General features: G+C 46.9%; 1 protein-coding gene across 1 annotated transcript in view; it reads left to right on the plus strand.

Moving 5' to 3' along the window:
- Window positions 1-20000, plus strand: part of dnah2 (dynein, axonemal, heavy chain 2) — a 182303-nt gene that overhangs the window by 68788 nt on the left and 93515 nt on the right. Inside the window, exons 25-29 of the mRNA XM_031584949.2 lie at window positions 2014-2177; window positions 2630-2791; window positions 5660-5763; window positions 7549-7705; window positions 10851-10933. Of these exons, the coding sequence (XP_031440809.1) occupies window positions 2014-2177; window positions 2630-2791; window positions 5660-5763; window positions 7549-7705; window positions 10851-10933 (670 nt within the window). The remainder of the gene's footprint in view (window positions 1-2013; window positions 2178-2629; window positions 2792-5659; window positions 5764-7548; window positions 7706-10850; window positions 10934-20000) is intronic.

Below are 20000 nucleotides of genomic sequence, written 5' to 3' on the forward strand. Positions count from 1 at the left end.
CCCTCTGTCTTTCTCTCTCACACACACTCTCTCTCCCTCTCACTCTCAGTCCTTTTTTCTGCTTGCTCCTGTGTTACCTTGACGTCTTTAAGTCTCTTGAAGCATCAGTCATTTGAAACTTCGCTCAAGCCACAGCGGTACTAAGCACTGTTTGACATTATCCCCCTCAACTGATCGCCCCTGCCCCCTCAGTTCCCTGACGTTGCCGGTGGCAACTTGTTGAGAATGTTTATTTATTTATTTACTTTTTGAGAAGATTGTTTCCAGGGAAAAAAACTAAAACCTACAGCCATAACCGAAGTCCCTCTCAGGTAGGTTAATGAGGCCGTAGAGTGTCTTGTCTTTAGTGTGAGGGGGAGCTGGCGTATTAGTATTCATGCGTGGGGGGCCTGCGCACTCTTCGCCGATATCGCACAGTTTGCAGCCCGAGGAATGTCACATTTCTGACAAGGTGACTCAGTGTCCCCCATCTGTTTCCCGCATCAGACAGCCCTCATGCTGTCCCTGTAGTCAGCACACAGACACACACTCACACACACTCACACACACACACTCACACACACATATTCAGATTCACATTCACATCACCCTCCCCCCATCCACCCACACCACCTCCTCTTCAACCCCCCCATCCTTCCGTCCCCTGCCGATGTGTGTGACTACCAGTGTATTTGACTGTGTGGGTCTTTTCAAGTGCCTAGCTTGCGTGTAAAAAGTGGCTCGGAAAATGTGCTAGACGCTCGGCGCTTCATTGTTAAGCAAGACACATGAGGTGGCAGCAAACAGCTGCACTGAATAAGAGGACAGAGAGGGGAAAAGAATGGGAGGAGGAGGAGGAGGTAGAGAAAAAAGGGAAAAGCGCGGTAAGACTAATTGAAAGCAGATAAGAGTTGTGGTGGAAAGGGAACATCTGAGCCAGGAGGCTTGCGGTGTGTGAGGTGTGTGTGTGCGTGTGTGTACTGTCACACGCACTGCGCAACTGTGTGTGTTCTAGTACTTCTTCCTTGTGGCATGGTGTGTTCATATGTTTTGTTTTTGTGTGTGTGTGTGTGCGTGCATAAGAAAGAGAGAGAGAATTCAAGTTCATGTAAACTCTCACATGCACTGCTCAACTGTGTGTGTTTTAGTGCCTCAAACCAGTGGTGTGTGTGTGTGTGTGTGTGTGTGATGGGGGAGGAGGAGGGGGGGGGGGGGGGGGGGGGGTCCTGAAGATCAAATGTCTCATAAATCAAAGCTGTCGTGTGGCAGAGTGGACCGTGGGGGTCCATGGACAATGTGGGGGACTGTCTCCACTCCTCTCCACCTTCCTCTCCTCTCCTGTTCTGTCCTTTCTTTTCCTCTCCTGCTGTATTCTCTCCCCCTTTCTCTTCTATTCTTCTCCCTGCTGTGCTCTCCATTCCAATCCTCTCCTCTCTTTTGTCCTTTGTTCTAGTCCCCTCCTCTCGTCATCTCCTCCTCTATCCTCTCCTCCGTCTACCTTCCACTGCTCCTCTCCTCTCCTCTCCTCTCCTCTTATCTCCTCTCCTCTCCTCTCCTCTCCTCTCCTCTCCTCTCCTCTCCTCACTCTGCCTGTCACCTCCCCATCTCACCTCTCTGTTGTCGTCCTTCCCTGCCTCCTCTGGCTTTGTTCGATCCCATTTTTCAACTCACTCACTCACTCATCCCTCAGCTGTCAGTCAGTGAGCTGCCCCACTGTCCTGCCCCCACCCCACCCCACCCCACCCCACCACACACACATCTCATCTCTGCACAGCGGGTCCACTCATGCACTGCCTCGCAGGAGTGTTATTATAACCCAGGAGGAGTGTGTGTCTGTCGCTGATGTGTCAACAGGTGGTGATAGTGTCAAGATTCTTTAGCTCCCAATCCCAGTCTCAGTTATTTGTGATTCAGACGGCGAGTCTTATTGCAGTGTTCTGTATTTTTGTTTTAGAACTTGATAATGTGCATAATGCATTTGTATATTTTTCTGTGTGTGTGTGTGTGTGTGTGTGTGTGTGTGTGTGTGTACAGGTCCCTTCAATAGTGCCGTGGGCTCTGGGGCAGCTCTGCAGCAGGTGGAATCTCTCTGTACGCAGCTGCGGACACTGAAAGAGGAGGAGAGTGGCATCCGCAATGGTCTGAGCATGTTCAAGATCGAGCAGCCGATCTCCAAAGACATCCAGACCCTGGAGAAGGTCACTGCACACACACACACACACACACACACACACACACACACACACACACACACACACACACACACACACACACACACACACAGAGATACACTCACATACACATGCACACACACTTACTATGTGCACAGAGAAACACTCTCACACGTAACCATACACAGACATACAAAAAATATATACAGTCACACATACTGTACACATATGATTCAAACCAAACACAGAGTTCTTAACACCATATAATCATTCAATAAAAACTTACATTCACCCACTACATACTAATTGCTTATCATATAATGAAATCTATCAGTATTTAGATATATTTTAGTTGTAGCAGGCTATGGTGTAAAGGGGTTGTGATTTAAACGTGTGTAGAGGTAAATATCGGTGTGTGTATGTGTGTGTGTGTGTGTGTGTGTGTGTGTGTGTGTGTGTGTGTGTGTTCATTTCTCCAGGACCTGGACTCCCTGCAGCAGGTGTGGGAGATCACGCAGCAGTGGGAGCAGCACTGGGACGAGTGGAAGGTGGGCCGCTTCAGCACCCTGGAGACGGAGAGCATGGAGAGCACCGCCCAGGCCCTCTTCAAGACGCTCACCAAGCTCAGCCGCGAGCTCAAGGCCAGTCACACACACATGCACGCGCACACACACACACAATCTCTTCAAGAGACCCCACAAACTCAGCCGCGAGTTCAAAGCCAGTCACATACACATGTTCGCACACACAAACACATACACACACTGATGTGCACACACACACACATGCACAGTAGGGGATGCACTCATTTTAGAGTTTGAGTGGAATCGTTTCTTGAAAACTCGAGTATTCAGGGGGGTTGGGGGGGGTTGGGGGGTAGTCCATGTTGGAGGTGTCTTGTATCAATTACAAGACTATGAAACTAGGATGGGGTTGGTTTAAGAACATAACGCAAAGCAGAACATTTGTGATATGATATGAAGATAACTCTTGTCTTGTCTAAGTATGGATGATACCAACGATATTTTAACATTAGTTACCAACACACAGTAGCCCAGAATAGGAACAAAATGGGTTTTTTCAATAAGTGTTCTTATTGTGTTTACATATAGTGGTCGTTTTTTTGTGAATTCGGTGAAACGAATGTAATGAAATTATATTTGATTGTAAATATTTTTTAACAACATTAATTAAGCCTTGTTAGTCTTGTGGCCTAGTCTGTTGTATGACAGACTTGATGTTTGGGCCATCCTTGAGAAACCTGTCCACAACTCACAATTGCTGTTTATTTTATCACAACAACAGTGGGGAAAGAAAATTTGTCATTTTCTGTTTTATCAAAGAACTTCCAAAGACTGATTTCTGCTGTTGCCATCCTTCCTGTTGGGGCTCTAACTGAAAACTGAGTGCATGCGAGAGCTAGGGTAAAACTTGAGATCCTTGGGAGGAGTTCTTATATGGTGGAGGCAGTCATTTCACAGAGATCCAACACACTCTCACACACATCATCTTACACACATTACTCTCTCCCTTCCTCCTGCTTCACCCCAGAATCACAGAATGACGCAGTATGGGAAATGTAGTCAACACTAACAATGAACAATATTTAGAAACAGATACATTTACAGTACTTTCACTAGCACCACCTGATTAAGGAGTACTCAATGTTAATGTAGAAACTCGATAATGGATGTAGGTGCTTGATGACTCAAATACTCGAGTACTCTGTGCAGACTCCACACACACAGACACACACACACACACACACACACACACACACACACATACACAGACACACTTACCTTCATATCTATTCATTCAGCAGTTCATTTAGCAGACCTGATGACCTAAAATGACCTACCGTAGAGGGAAAGCATAACAAGCCAGTTACCCCCACAAAACACATTTACATTTACATTCATACATACATACAGTGCATTTACATTCATACATACATACAGTGCATTTGCATGTATTCAGTTAGCGGACTCTTTTATTTGAAGTGATCTGCATTAGGTAGAGGCAGAGCATGCAAGGCCAAACTGGGCTCACTAAACACATATTTACACTCACAGATAATTACGTTCATGCATTTAGCAGACATTTGTAGCCAAAGCAGCTTAAAGTACACGTGAGGTATACATTTTCATCTGTATGTGTGCTACCTTGAAATGGAAGCAATGAATAAGTGCACAGTACAGATTTGTTTGTGTGTGTTTGCAAACGTTTGCAATGAAAAAACTGAAAAAACTGCTGGAAAACATTCACGGCCATTGGCCTTTGTTGGCTGTACCTGGGCTGAGCTGCAGGAACACATGCTGTGTGTTCAGTGTATGGTCTGGACATGATATGGACACTTCACAGGGATGTTGTACTATATACACAAAGACACATAAAGGTATTTGTTTCATTATATGTTTCATTTCTATACATGAAAAAAATGATGTTTTTTTAGTTTAGCTTTACTACTTAGGAATACACAAGAAATGTGAAATTGCATAATATATAATTTAGCAGTCATGCAAGTCACTTACTGAGAATATATTGCTCATTCCACATGTTGCATAATTTATACATAATATTTAAAACACACTGTATGTGGAAGACAAAAAATGAGAAAGAAAGGAAAAACCTCTACACCTACAATGTAACAATCACACAAGTAGATGGTATTGTAGGAATTAAAAGTACAGGGACTATATCTCTCACATATTGCATAAATATTATGTAATATTTAAAACATACCGTAAGGATGTACTGTAAGAAATAAAAAAAATAAGAAAATCTTTCGTCAAATTCTTAGCGGGTACCCCTGGTCCTGGAGGACCACCCAGGTTGCTGTCTCAGTGCTCCAGACTTCTTAGCCCAGAAGCGGGCCTAATCTGGCCGGTTATCCAGATAATTAGCACCTCTAGCTAATGGCACTACTGTAAGCTCTGCTCCCTGGTTAGTGGGGGCCCGTACCATTAGCCTGTATCATTAGCTGTAAGCAGATTAGAGAAACACCTGCTCCTGCACTCTGCTCTCTGCACACACACACACACACACACACACACACACACACACACACACACACACACACACACACACACACACACACACACACGCTGTCTCTCTCTCTTAGCAGCTCAGGGGGCCAGTGGGGGCGGTGGGGGCGTGCTGCACACGGCTCAGATCAGCTAAGCAACAGCAGCTAGTCTCCTACTCATCGCCTCTCTTGTCATTTACCCCAATCTATACCCCTCTACTCTATTTAACATTCTTCTACTTCTCTCGGATTCCTTCCCTTGGTTCCTCTCCTCTCCCCGCTCTACTCCTCTTTTGTCTTCTTCTCTAGTTCCTTTTCATCAGCTCTCTTGTCTCCTGTGCTCTCCTGCTGGGCCAGACCATGAGACCTGTGTGTTATAGATGAAACAGGCATGACTTCATGCTTAAGTTGAATGTGATGTGTGTGTGTGTGTGTGTGTGTGTGTGTGTGTGTGTGTGTGTGTGTGTGTGTGTTTTAACAGGATAAGCAGTGGGAGATCGTTGAGACATCCAAGGGCAAGATCAGCCAGTTTAAGACGACCATACCCCTCATCACAGACCTGCGAAATCCAGCCATGAGAGAGAGGTCAGACGGACAGACACACACACACACACACACACACTATAAAACACAACAAATAATCTACTGAGCAAAGGAGTACTTTTTTTTTTTTGAAAATCACATTTACAAAGCTGGCCTGTTAATGCCTCAGTAGGCATGTATGGCAACAGTATGTTGGGTTTTGCATGAGTTTCAGTCCCATAACTGGTCATCTGACCGTTAAGAAGTACAGAAGAGTAAGGCACTGAACCATCCCTGCAAGGGGAATTCTAAACATGTTCAGTGTTACCGCAAGGAGGAAAAAAGTCTCTGTCTCCTTCCCTTGGTCGTCGTTCCTGTAGTACTTCTGTCACTCGGCTCCCCTCAGATCCCGGCATTCCCAAAACAGAGGCCCCTTCCAAGCCAGTCATGTGGGATCTGACGGGCCGCGTCCCCCCGATATCCCCGCGATAACAACTCGGCCTAATCGGCGCTGATGTAACCCCCTGAAAGATCCTTCCGGGAAGACGGTGGGAAGGGATGAAAATAAACCTGGGGAGAGAAAACGGATGTCTGATGTTGTAGAACAGAGGGAGAGAGACAAGAGAAGAGAGAGAGAGAAAAAAGGAAGAGAAAAAATACAGGACAGGCAATCAAGGCACCTTGTCTCATGGTACTTCACAGCAGAATGGGGATAAAGTGGAGAAATAAAGTTAGACAGACAGCAGGCGGGGCGGAGGAGATGAACGATGAAGGCATAGTGCCTGTTTTGTAGTATATAGAGTGCAGTGTGGTGCAGTGGGAAGACTCACACACCCACACACTCACAGACACACACACACACACACACACACTCACACACACACACACACACACACACACACACACACACACACACACACACACTCTCTCTCTCTCTGTGTATGAGAGAGAGAAAGTGTGTGAGAGAGAGAGACACACAAACACACACACACACACACACACACACACACACACACACACACACACACACACACACACACACTCTCTCTGTGTATGAGAGAGAGAAAGTGTGAGACACACACACACACACACACACACACACACACACTCTCTCTCTTTTCTACCCCCCACCCCTCCTATCCCCCCACACACACACATTCCAAAATACATTTCCCATTATCCATCTGCTTCTGCTTCTGTGTGTCTACTATTTCTGTGTGTCTACTATTTCTGTGTGTCAATCAGTAAAGCAGGTATAAATCAGTACCTGTCAACACACACACACACACATGTACATGGAGACACACACACAGGAACACACGGACACGCACACAGACACACACACACACACACTACCCACAAGTCCCTCTGTGTGTGCCCTTTTCTTAATGAATGCTAATCCTCAATAACACCGCATAGACCTGAGCGGGAAAGACGACACCACTCGTCTCCCCAGGTCTGTTCTGTCCAGGAAAGAAGAGAAGTCTGATTATTATTCACTGTCCCACCGATCTCACCATGACCTGCCTGAGCTGGGTCTTTCAAAGGCCAATGAGTAATGTGTATTTTTACAGTATCTCACATATACACTGGATTCGTTTCCAGCGGACATTTTTTTAATGGAAACAAACTGTCATGATGAAACTTCTCTGTACCCTTTCATACCTTTCTTTATTGTCTTTTTTTCTCTCTCTTTCTTTGCTCCCCCTCTTTCTTCCTACACTGGTCCACGTTAAGTTTATTACCATGACTTTCCAATCACAATGTGTGTTTGTGTTTGTGTGTGTGTGTGTGTGTGTGTGTGTGTGTGTGTGTGTGTGTGTGTGTGTTCACGTGTGTGTATACCAGGCACTGGAATCAGATCCGGCATGAGGGGCAGTGTGCGTTTGACCAGACGAGCGATGACTTCACCCTGGAGAGGATCGTGGCGCTGGGGCTGGACCAGTACGCCGAGCGCATCTGTGAGATCTCAGGCGCCGCCAGCAAAGAGCTCTCCATCGAGCAGGTATGCTCTCACCCCTCTGGTCCCCTCTTCACATCCTTCTGCCCCTCTCTCTCAATCACTCTCACTCTCCCTCTCTCACCTCTCTCTCCCTCTCTCTCTCTCACTCTCTCTCTCTGTCTCTCCCTCTCATCTCTCTCCCATTCACTCAATCTCTCCCTCTTCCCCCCCTCTATCAATCACTCTCTCTCTCCCTCTCTTACCTCTCTCTCTCCCTCTCTCTCTCTCTATCTCATCTCTCTCTCTCATCTCTCTCTCTCTTTCTCTCCCTCTCTCTTTCTCTCTGTCTCTCTCTCTCGATCGTTCTCTCCCTGGTAGATTTACCTCTCAATTCAGTTCTAATTGAGATGAGTTTTATTGGCATGACAAACACACTTATTTGTATTGCCAAAGCATCAGGGGAACACACAGAACCTATAGAACTGCCGTCTCTCCCTTTCCTCTCCCTTTCTCCTACTTCAGCTTTCCTCCTGTCTTATCTTCCTCTATCCCTTTCTCTCTTTATCTCTCTATCCCTTTCTCTCTTTATCTCTCTATCCCTTTCTCTCATTATCTCTCTATCCCTTTCTCTCTTTATCTCTCTATCCCTTTCTCTCTTTATCTCTCTATCCCTTTCTCTCATTATCTCTCTATCCCTTTCTCTCATTATCTCTCTATCCCTTTCTCTCTTTATCTCTCTATCCCTTTCTCTCTTTATCTCTCTATCCCTTTCTCTCATTATCTCTCTATCCCTTTCTCTCTCTATCCCTTTCTCTCTTTTTCTCTCTCGGTCCCATTCTCTCTCTCATCATCTGCTATTTTACCATTCCCACTATGGGTGAGCATGACTCTATCAAATCCAGTCTTAAAATTACGAATCAATGTGAAGTACATGTACTGCGGTCGGAATATCGACCTTCTTCCCTCCATTACCGCCGCCATCCGTCATTGTGATGATCCAGAGCACCACTAATGCTAGTAGCGCTGGTTGTTCTGCGTCAGTCTCCTCCTCCTCCTCCATCCCTCGTTCTCTTCTCTCTCTCCTTCCGGAAGGCTGCTGTTCTTTCGCTCCGAGGCTAAAGGGAGATGATTCACATGTGAGACTGTAGGAGCCCGAGAGCCTGGTTTGTGTGAGAGCCTGTTTCAATGCTTCAAGGGTACTCTGGGCCAGTACCTGAACATGTTTCTTTCTCGCTCTCTGTCTCACACACACACGCACAGGCACACACACACACATATGTATGCACACACACGTACACACGTACACACGTACACATAGACACACACACACACACACACACACACACACAGGCACACACACACATATATATGCACACACACGTACACACATACACACACACACACACGCAAAGTCCCTATTTCTCTTTCAGCCTTTTTCTTCCACAGATTTCCTCTCATTCTCTCCTGGCCTCACTCTCTCATGCTCTCCCTCATTTTCTTAGCATCTCTCTATGTCAGACTGGTTTCTTTCCCCCTCCTCTCCACAGTCCTCTCCCTCTTTATTTCCTACCCTTTCTCTCCCACTCTCCCCAATCTCTCTCTCTCTCTCTCTCTGTCTCTCTCTCTCTCTCTCTCTCTCTCTCCCCCCCTCTTTGTCTCTCTCTCTCTCTCTCCCCCCTCTCTGTCTCTGTCTCGGTGACAGTCACTGGGGAAATGAAGCCTGCTGCTTAATTTCCGCCAGATTGGCCCTGGCCGTCTCTTCCCCGCTGACCCACTCTCTACCACCACCACACACTATCCCCAGTGTCTGCCCGTCACACACACACACACACACACACACACACACACACACACACACACACAGAGCACGGTTGCCTTTCTCCTGATTGGTGAAGAAAGGCCAGCATCTGAGTCTCATGCACATACACATGCACACACCTTTTGCCCATACATTCATACACACTCCCTCTCTCTCTCTCACACACACACTCACACACTCACACACACACATTACACAAGTGCAATATGTACACAAACCACATACAGACATAAGACCACACACACACTGTGCCGCACATGCACTGAACACACACACGCGCCCTTCTGCTCCCGGCCAGGCCCTAGTCCTCTTGGGCAAAGGGGTTGTAATAGCGGCTCTTTAGCGTGTGAGCGTAGCACACCAGCCGAAGGTTGAGGAGGGACCCTCCTTGCGGGTGCTGTGAAATGCCCCTCAAAGCTTCGTGCAGTTCACCAAGAAGTCACGAGAGAGAGAGAGAGAGAGAGTGAGAGAGAGAGAGAGGGGGGGGGGGGGGGGGGCGGCAGGGAGAGGCACAGAGTGTAATAGTGTGTGAATTTGTCTGTGCATGTATGTGTGTGATAGAGCATGAGAGCTAGAGTGAGAGAGAGTGTATGAGTGTGTGAGAGAGAGAGAGTGTATGAGTGTGTGAGAGAGAGAGAGAGAGAGAGAGACAGAGGGGAATGGGAGTGGGAATATTCTGGCACCTCCCACGTCTCTAGAGAAGACGTGCTCTGTGATGTTGGCCATGGGGGGTTGAGTTTGCGTTGGGGTTGTGTGTATGTGTGTATATATGAGTTTGTGTGTGTGTGTGTGTGTGTGTGTGTGTGTGTGTGTGTGTGTGTGTGTGTGTGTGTGTGTGTGTGTGTGTGTGTGTGCGTGTGGTTGAAAGGGGGCTTTAGACTCAGTAGGTGTGCAGATGCGGTGCTGCCTTGTAAGCGCTGGGAGATGGCATCAGTGAGCTGGCACCTGCAGGGCGTGTGATTTCTCTGGCTTGTTTTCTCACACACAGGGCCAGATTGGCTGCAGTCTGTCTGCTAAAGCTGCAGGACCCTCTCTCTCTCCCTCTTCCTCTATCACTCTCTCCCTCTATCTCTCTCTCCCTCTCTTTCTCTCCCTCTCACTCTTGTCCCCTCTCTTTCTCTCTCTTTCTCTTTCTCCCTTTCTCTCTCTATCTGTGACTCTCATCTTCTCCTTGTCCCGTTCTCTGTCTATTGCATATTTCAAGGTTTGTTTTTGTTTCCTCATTTTCATGACCTCCCCCCTCTGTCTGTCTCTCTCTACATACCCACATTTCTCAGTCGCTCCCCGCTGCTCTTTTCTATGTTTATTTTTATGTATTTTTTATTTTTATTTTTTGTTTATTTTCCTCATTTTCTTGCATTCTTTCTCTCTCTCTCTCCATCTCTGCAGTCACTGGAGAGCATCACCCACACTTGGGAGGAGATATGCCTCGACATCGCCCCGTACAAAGACAAAGGTCACCACAGGCTGAGGTAAGGTCAAAGGTTCAACGCTTGGGCGGGTCAAGAGGTCAGCGGTACTCAGGTGTCAAATAGGGTGGGCTCAGGGGCTGTAATGAGAGGATTTCAGGACCCTAAAGCCCATTAACACATATATATTCCTCAGAGCGAGAGCAGACAGTGGGAGAAGTAGAGGACATCCACCAATCATTACTGGTTCTTCAAGAAGCTGAAGGGTCTTTTTTTAGCTGATGTTTTACACAAGGAGCCCTTAGCTTGCAGAAAGGGCTCCCTTCGGTTGAAAAAGCTGATTTCAGTGCTCAGTAAGGAAGGGGGTCAAGAAGGGAGCCATTGAGAAGTTCCTTTAATGTTCTGCTTGAAGAACAGACTGAAGAAGATTTTTTTGACTAAAGTGGCACCTGTACACCACGAGTAGTACGTTACCTACCCATCCTACTTTAGTTCTACTTTGGCCCAAACCATTGTGGTTTGTTGAAGGCTGCTTTATGACTTTATGACTACCTATAAACAGTTCAAGGGACAAACCATCATCAGAAGGTCTCTGACTTGACTCCACATCCTTCCTCTATGGGAGCCGGTTGAAGAGCCTTGCTTGCCTCTGCCTGAAGGGTGCCTGTGCAGTGGGTGCCGTGTTGTTGGTACCCTGCTGGAGGGGGCCGTGCCGGGCCAGGCTGATTTGTAGACGGCTGCTCTGTGACGCCTGGCGTGATGTCTCTATATGGGAGGGGATTATGGATGGCAACCTCATGGAAAAGCAGCGCGCGCCACACGCCAGACTCGGGCTGCTTCTGTCATGGTACATTTCAGATGAAGCACTCCCACTGTCACCAGCAATGGAAATTTCAAGTCACATATCTGCATGGCAAGGGCTCTTCAAGGGGGGCTTCATTTCTCTTTTTTCCCCTAAGCGTTCCTTTTCTATTTCTATTTCTTTTGTATTTCTACTCTATTTCTATTTGTTTTCTATTTCTATTCTTTTTGTATGTATGTCTTGTTCTTTTCCATTCTTTCTATTATCCTTTTCTTTCTTTCTTTCTTTCTTTCTGTATAGCTGTAGTCTTTCAGCAGTAGCCTGTTTTGAGGAGCAATCCTCCTGTCAGAGACCTTTCACTTGGCACCACTCGGCCTTTATAGTGCACCACCCCCCCTCCCCTCCCCTCCCCCGCCTCGTTCATAAAGGCACACAAGGCCTGAATGCAGGGGCTCTGAGCAACATTACATTCAGAAGACATGTCTGACATCCTAAAAAAAGAACTCACAAACACACGCATACACTCACTCACAGACCCACACTCCCGAACACACACACACATACACACACACACACACACACACACACACACACACACACACACACACACACACACACACACACAGATACACGTTTATGTACACACCCATGCTGTGCAGGACCGTGGCCACATAGTGCCTTCTGTCAAAAGCTCGTTAAATAGCCATTGCCCTCAAGTAACAGATTTTCTCACATAATTGGAAAGTTGTCCTAATTGACTTTGCTCTAATTGATGTATTGGGTTATTTTTTACCCCCCCTCCCCCCTCCCCTCCATTCTAATTGAACCATAACTTTCATGTGTTCCTGGTCAACAGTTAATTGGTGATTTGGCGATGCGGTCTGTGGACAGTATGGATGTGTGTGTCTGTGATGTGTGTGTGTAAGAGTGTGTGTGTGTGTGTGTGCAGACAGGGCTTGTTCGAAGGCTGAAAATATATGCAGGGCTCCCCGTGATGGAATTGGAAGCTCCGGGGCAGCCGTGCGCTTCGTGTGAGAGGTGTATTAATTCATGTGGCATTATGATATTACTCCGTGCGGCAGCCACGCATTAAGTCATGCTCTCTGGCTCCAAGGCACAGCAAAGCAGAGAGGAGGAGGGGGGGGGGGGGGGGGGGGGGTTGCAAGGGAACGAGGGGCAGAGAGGTAGAGAGATAGACAGAGAAAGAGAGATAGGGGGAAACTAGCTATCCAAGCAAGACAAGATGTAGAGCTTTTTGCGGTCCCTTAGTCATAGCTTTAATCCAAGCGTGGCACAGAAAGCCACTCCACTGTAAGCCATTTGTTTCTGCACGTGTACTGGGTATGTCTTCTCAATGGCAGGGGCACCTTGTCCAAGGCTATATGAGGGAGCATAAAAGCTTGCACTTGACAAAGAAACCGTTTTTGAGAAACATACACAGAGTTAGAGAGCTAGTAGGAGAAGCAGACAAGAGTCCATTCTGTGGCTAGTGATGCTGTTGTGAACTCCAGACCACACTCAGTGATATGATCTCCCATATTACATTTCTGTTGGTTTAGCAGATAATCTAATCCACGGGCGTTTACAGCGCAGTGAGGACGCCTGATCAGCCTTGTGACCTTGGCGCTGCCTGCACCAGTCTCTGCTAGCTAGCTGAGCCACACTGACACTGAGCTGACACGCCTAATAAACTGATACGACTACCATTTAGCTCCCCGACCTTCAACCTTTCCGTCGCTCAGAGTTCATAATTACAGAAGACGAGAAAGCCAAAAAAATAAAATAAAATGTAAGCCTTAAAAAGTGCTGCAGAGGTGAGGTGGTTTAGTGGCATCATTTAGACAATCTCATTGGTCCCCTGAGGTTAGAAGTTTTCCCCCCAAACGGCTTTAGGCCCATTTCCAAGTGCCACGGGCACTTTGTTTATGTGTGTGTGTGTGTGTGTGTGTGTGTGTGTGTGTGTGTGTGTGTTTGTGTGTGTGTGAGTGAGTGTGTGTGTGTGTGTGTGTGAGTGTGTGTGTGTGTGAGTGTGAGTGTGTGTGTGTTTGTGTGTGTGTGTGTGTTTGTGTGTGTGTGTTTATGTGTGTGTGTGTGTGTGTGTGTGTGTGTGTGTGTGTGTGTGTGTGTGTGAGGGTGCAGTTTGATTTTGTCTTTGTATGTGTGTGTGTTTCTCAGCAGGAGAGGCCGTGATTGTGATAGTGGGAGAGATTTGTGATGACAGCATGTTGAGAGTATATGCAAAAGAGTGGGTGTTCTTCAACATGTCAATGTCTGTATGTGTGTTTGCATTTTGTGTGTGTGTGTGTGAAAGAGAGAGAGAGAGCATACTGTGTGTGTGTGTGTGTGTGTGTGTGTGTGTGTGTGTGTGTGTGTGTGTGTGTTATGATATGTGTCAGTATTAAAAGCTGCTGTTGGTCACAGGCTGACGGCATCTCTCGCCCACCTGCAAGCCTGTGACATGTCGCTTTAGTCGCAGAGGCAGGGAGGCAGAGAAAGACAGAGAAAGACCGACAAACAGAGGGAGGGAGGTAGAGAGAGCGAGAGGAATGAGGAAGACAGGGAGATAGAGAGAGAGAGAGAGAGAGAGAGAGAGAGAAAGAGAAAGAGAGAAGGGTGACTGAGAGAGCTTAAAAAGTTCTGTCTCACATGCCAATCTCCTGTCCTATTTATAGCCGGCGGGATCAGTTCCTAATTTTAAAGCTAGAGGATGCATGTGTGCTTTTCCCTCCTCCCTCCCTCTCTGCCTTTCACGTTCACATGCTTCCCGCTTAACATGTGGAATCCTTATCAGGTGTCTTCTCTCTCTCTCTCTCTCTCTCTCTCTCTCTCTCTCTCTCTCTCTCTTTCCTTTCTGTCTCTCTTTCTCTTTCCCCCACATTTTTGTCAGTGTCCCCTCTCCTTCCTCTCTCCACCCCCTCTGTCTCTCCTCCCACCCCTCACAAACAGGATCTGTTGCAATCATTCATATGTGAGCTGCAGAAATATGCTTCATCACATCCCCAGTCTACTAACGCAGGCACTGGAGAAGGATATGTATGTGCTTACCAACACAACCTCTCTCTTTCTCTCTCTCACTCCCCCTCGCTCTCTCTCTCTCTTGCACTCTCTCTCTCTCAGTTCAATTAAATTCAAATGAGCTTTATTGGCATGCCATTGTTTTGCTTTGCCAAAGCATTACATTTAAACAGACGGTTTATATACAGAATACAAACATATGACAAACAGAGATATGTGCATCTGAGATGAACAAACCAGTGTGTGTGTGTGTGTGTGTGTGTGTGTGTGTGTGTGTGTGTGTGTGTGTGTGTGTGTGTGTGTGTGTGTTTGAAATGTTTGAAATGATGTGGATGTGTGGATGGGTGTAATGACATGTGTCCATACAATGGTGGTGCCTAAGCACTGTCCCTGGCTCGATGGCGCTCAGTAATGTATTTAGCAGCAAGAACTGCTGTCTGTCCCTGTCCAAGTAAGACAGGCAATACCTCCAGATCCCCCCTGAGTTTCAGAACCCTAGAGGTAGGTAGGTTAGCAAACCTGTCGAAATATGGGTTCCGAATATTTTTATTCTTCTCACAGTGAAAGAGAAAGTGCACCTCAGACTCAACCACACCTGTCAAACAGTGGCCACATATTCTTTGCTCTCTTGGCAACCATGATGTTCTTAGTCTGCCTTTGTCTATGGCTAGACTGTGGTCACGGAGTCTGCTTTGGATCTCTGACAGTAAAGAGATAATCCTCTAATTCATATTTTAATTGTATGGCCCAATACCATTCTCATTTGTTTTTTGTATTCTCTGTTTTTGTCTCATTTTGCCAATGTTCCAGCTACTTTTCATTACAGTACATTGGATGGTCTTATTGATGTCTAGTTTAAAAGAAGCACTTTTGAGAAAACATATTAGTAGCTGTTAGTGTGTGTGTGTGCTGTGTTAAAATGCAGGGTGTCTGTGGGACTTATGTGTAAATGCATCCAGAATTGAGAGCTCTTTTTGTATGTATCTGGCTAATTCTGCCCTACAAGTATTGTTTGGTGTTTTTACAGAACTCTGCATGTAGGGCTTCTGTAGGATGCTGGTCCCATCTTGTATAGCTATGCTCTTGTAGCTATGCTTTTCTTTAATGCAATTAGTGCCATGCTAAAACTCCCCAATGCAGTCATAATCAAGTCAAGGTGAGTGTCCTCCTGCATCGTGTGTTCCAGTGCGGTACTGGCTAGACTGAAATCGTATCTGGGTTCCAGACACCTGTGCCTCTTTTGGAATAGCGTGATGTTTGTCTTTTTTTAGATTTACTGTCAGGGCCCAGTGCTGACAGGAATTCTCTAGCAGGTCCAGATGCTGCTGTAGCTTCCCGCGCAGTAGGAGGCAACAGCACCGGGTCATCTCCGCAGAGGAGGAATTTGAGTTCATTCTCTTGTAGGGTGAGGCCAAGGGGCTGGAGACTGTTCCAGCTGCACCGCTAACTCATTAGTGTAGATGTTGAACAGTGTTGGGCTGCACCGCTAACAGTGTTGGGCTGCACCGCTAACTCATTAGTGTAGATGTTGAACAGTGTTGGGCTGCACCGCTAACAGTGTTGGGCTGCACCGCTAACTCATTAGTGTAGATGTTGAACAGTGTTGGGCTGCACTGCTAACAGTGTTGGGCTGCACCGCTAACAGTGTTGGGCTGCACCGCTAACAGTGTTGGGCTGCACTGCTAACAGTGTTGGGCTGCACCGCTAACAGTGTTGGGCTGAGGCTACAGCCGTCTCTCACTCTTCATCATATGTCATTTTGTTGCCAGTTTTCACAGCGTTTTTTTTTTCACAAAGCATTGTCTTTATTAATTGATATACTATACCCCCTACAGCGCTTTGCAAACGTTTATAATATAATCCTTCATTCCAAATAGTCTTTTTTGAAATCAACAATAGACCCCAGTTTTTGTTTGGTGGACATGTTTATTTATTAGGGTGTGTAGACTGTGCATGTGGTCTGTGGTGCTGTAATTTGACTTTTGCTCAGGACATTGTGCTCCTTAAGGAAGGCTATAATTCAATGGTGTTGCTGACTAAGGTTTACACAAACGCCTCTGAAATGATTAGGGTGCACTCTCCACTGAATTGGTGTAATATACCCGTGGCTCCAGAAGTCAGGAAAACAGCCTGGACTCAAGGTTGGAGGTGGTTGAATAATTTTAGTATTGCCCTTCGCAGTTCAGGGGTGCTGTTTTTAAGCATTACCCCTCTAATGTTGGCAGGGCCGCAGGATTCTCTCTGTCTCTCTCTTTCCCTCCCTCCTTCTTACTTCCTACGTTTCTCATCACTCCATCACTCGCTCACATCAACACACAAACCGAAGGCTGGTTTGGTATTCAGGTCCACGTAGATGACACGAGACTGAATCAATCCCGAGCCACTCCGCCTCTCAGTAACGAACAGCAGCATCCACAAGCAACTGAAATGATTAATGATGATAGTATGGATAATGAGAGAGAGAGAGACACACGAATACACACACACACACACACACACACACACACACGCACACACACTCACTCACTCACATACTCATCACACCCACAAAGACACACAGGTGAGCAATTGGCGGTGGAGATGGGGATCCCTAGCTCTGTGCGGTGCTGCTCTCAGAGAGCCTGCAGACATTTCACAGCACAAATCACCTGTAATCACCACCCACTGACTACTTCTGTCTCTCTCCCCGCTGCCAGTCACGTGAACACACACACACGTTACACATGCACCTAACACACTCACACACACACACATCATGTATACAAACCTTACACACTCACACACACATACACGTCACACGCACCTAACACACTCACACACACACACACGTTACACATGCACCTAACACACTCACACACACACACACGCCATATACACACGCCTAACACACTCACACACGCCATATACACACGCCCAACACACTCACACACACACACATCATATACACACGCCTAACACACTCACACACGCCATATACACACGCCTAACACACTCACACACTCACACACATCACACACACGCACCTAACACACTCACACACACACACATCATATACACACGCCTAACACACTCACACACACACACACGTTACACATGCACCTAACACACTCACACACACACACACACACACACATCATACAAACCTTACACACTCACACACACACACACGTTACACATGCACCTAACACACTCACACACACACACACACATCATGTATACAAACCTTACACACTCACACACACATACACGTCACACGCACCTAACACACTCACACACACACACACGTTACACATGCACCTAACACACTCACACACACACACATCATATATACAAACCTTACACACTCACACACACATACACGTCACACGCACCTAACACACTCTCACACACACACGTCATATACACACACCTAACACACTCACATACACACACACAGACATCATATATACACACCTAACGCACGCATACACACACACACATACACATCATATACATGCACCTAACAAACTCTCACACACATATCATTTAGAAGTATACATTTATAGCTGACACACACACATTGACACAATCTACTGTACGTGCCCAGTACTTAGAAGACCTAAACACACATAGCGTATCACATCCTAACCACTTCACATCATATATAGTGTATAACAAGCTCTACAGGATCATGCAAACACACACTCAGGCAGTGTACAGTGTCTGTCTGAATTGTAGCGCAGCCTGTGAACACGCATGTAATTCCTCACAGCATGCCTTGAACATGGCAGCTAGACTATAGAGCCATTCAAATGGAAAAGATGACTTGAGTGGCGTCCTCCTAAGAGCTGCTGCTGCTGCAGGGATTCAGTGCTCTGTACCTGCAGTGCATTTCAGCCTACATACCAGTCACAAGGGCATACCAGTTCACAACGTGGACACACACACATTCACATACACACACACAGACACACGCACACACACACACACACACACACACACACACACACACACACACACACACATACACACACACACACACACACACACACACACACACACACACACACTCACACACACACACACTGTCCCTTGGATGCAGAATATACCTGCGTGTTGACACCCACACAGACCCTCCCACATAGTGGCGCTCCTCTGCGCTGGCACACTGATGATAGTGGTTATTGTGTTGGCTGCATGCTTTCCTCTCTCAGCACAGTGCTCTTATTACATTAGGGACCCTCTGTGAAGGTGTGGAGGTGTGTGTACGTGTGTTTCTCTTTGTGTGTGTGTGTGTGTGTGTGTGTGTGTGTGTGTTTCCCTCTGTGTGTATGAGGAAGTAAATGTGTGTGTGTACGTGTGTTTCTCTTTGTGTGTGTGTGTGTGTGTGTGTTTCCCTCTGTGTGTATTATGGTGTTTATGTACGTGTGTGTGTGTGTGTGTGTGTGTGTGTATGTACGTGTGTGTGTGTGTGTATGTGTATGTTTCTCTCTGTGTGTATGAGGATGTAAATGTGTGTGTGTGTGTGTGTGTGCACACGTGTCTGTGCGTGTCTGTCCTTCTCCCCAGCTTCTCTCCCCCTTGTGATTTACTGCTTTCAGTGTTTACTCTCCGAGCTCCACGATAGACCTCAAATTATAACTTGCCGATGGGTCGAGCCGCTCTTCACATTATCGCCATTCATTTGTGTCTTCATTACCTCCTCCCAGGCACACACACCCTCAGGCACAGCAGAGAAACAGAGCAACACTGCCACCTAGTGCCTGCTTGTGTGAGAGTGTGTGTGTGTGTGTGTGTGAGAGAGAGAGAGAGAGAGAGAGAGAGAGAGAGACTGTGTATGGGAAGGTGAGAGAGAGGGATAGAGATGGAGTGTGAGTGTGAGTGTGTGTGTGTGAGAGAGAGAGAGAGTGTGTCTGAGTGTATGTGTGAGTGAGAGTGAGACAGTGAGTGTGTAGATTACATTCCAGTGGGCTGCTAGCAGTAGAGGAGAAGGCAGGAGTGGCCTGGCCCATCTGCTGCAGATTAGAATTAGACCCCCAGCCCAATTCAATTAGCATCCCCAGCCAGACACACTGATTGGGCTGAGCTGAGCTGAGCTGAGCTCGGAGAGGGTTAGAAAGAGAGAGGGGAGGAGAGGAGAGAGAGAGGGCAAGAGAGAGGGAGAGACGGAGACAGGGAGAAAGAGAGAGAGCGGGAGAGAGAGGGCAAGGGAGAGGGCAAGAGAGAGGACAAGAGAGAGGGAGAGACAGAGACAGGGAGAAATGTGTGGATAGAGTCAACACAGCTCCCATTTCAGCACTGATAAACTCGCCATCAGAACTCAGCAGTGACACA

The sequence above is a fragment of the Clupea harengus genome, chromosome 18, assembly GCF_900700415.2.
Source record: "Clupea harengus chromosome 18, Ch_v2.0.2, whole genome shotgun sequence".
In the NCBI taxonomy this organism is placed as follows: domain Eukaryota; kingdom Metazoa; phylum Chordata; class Actinopteri; order Clupeiformes; family Clupeidae; genus Clupea; species Clupea harengus.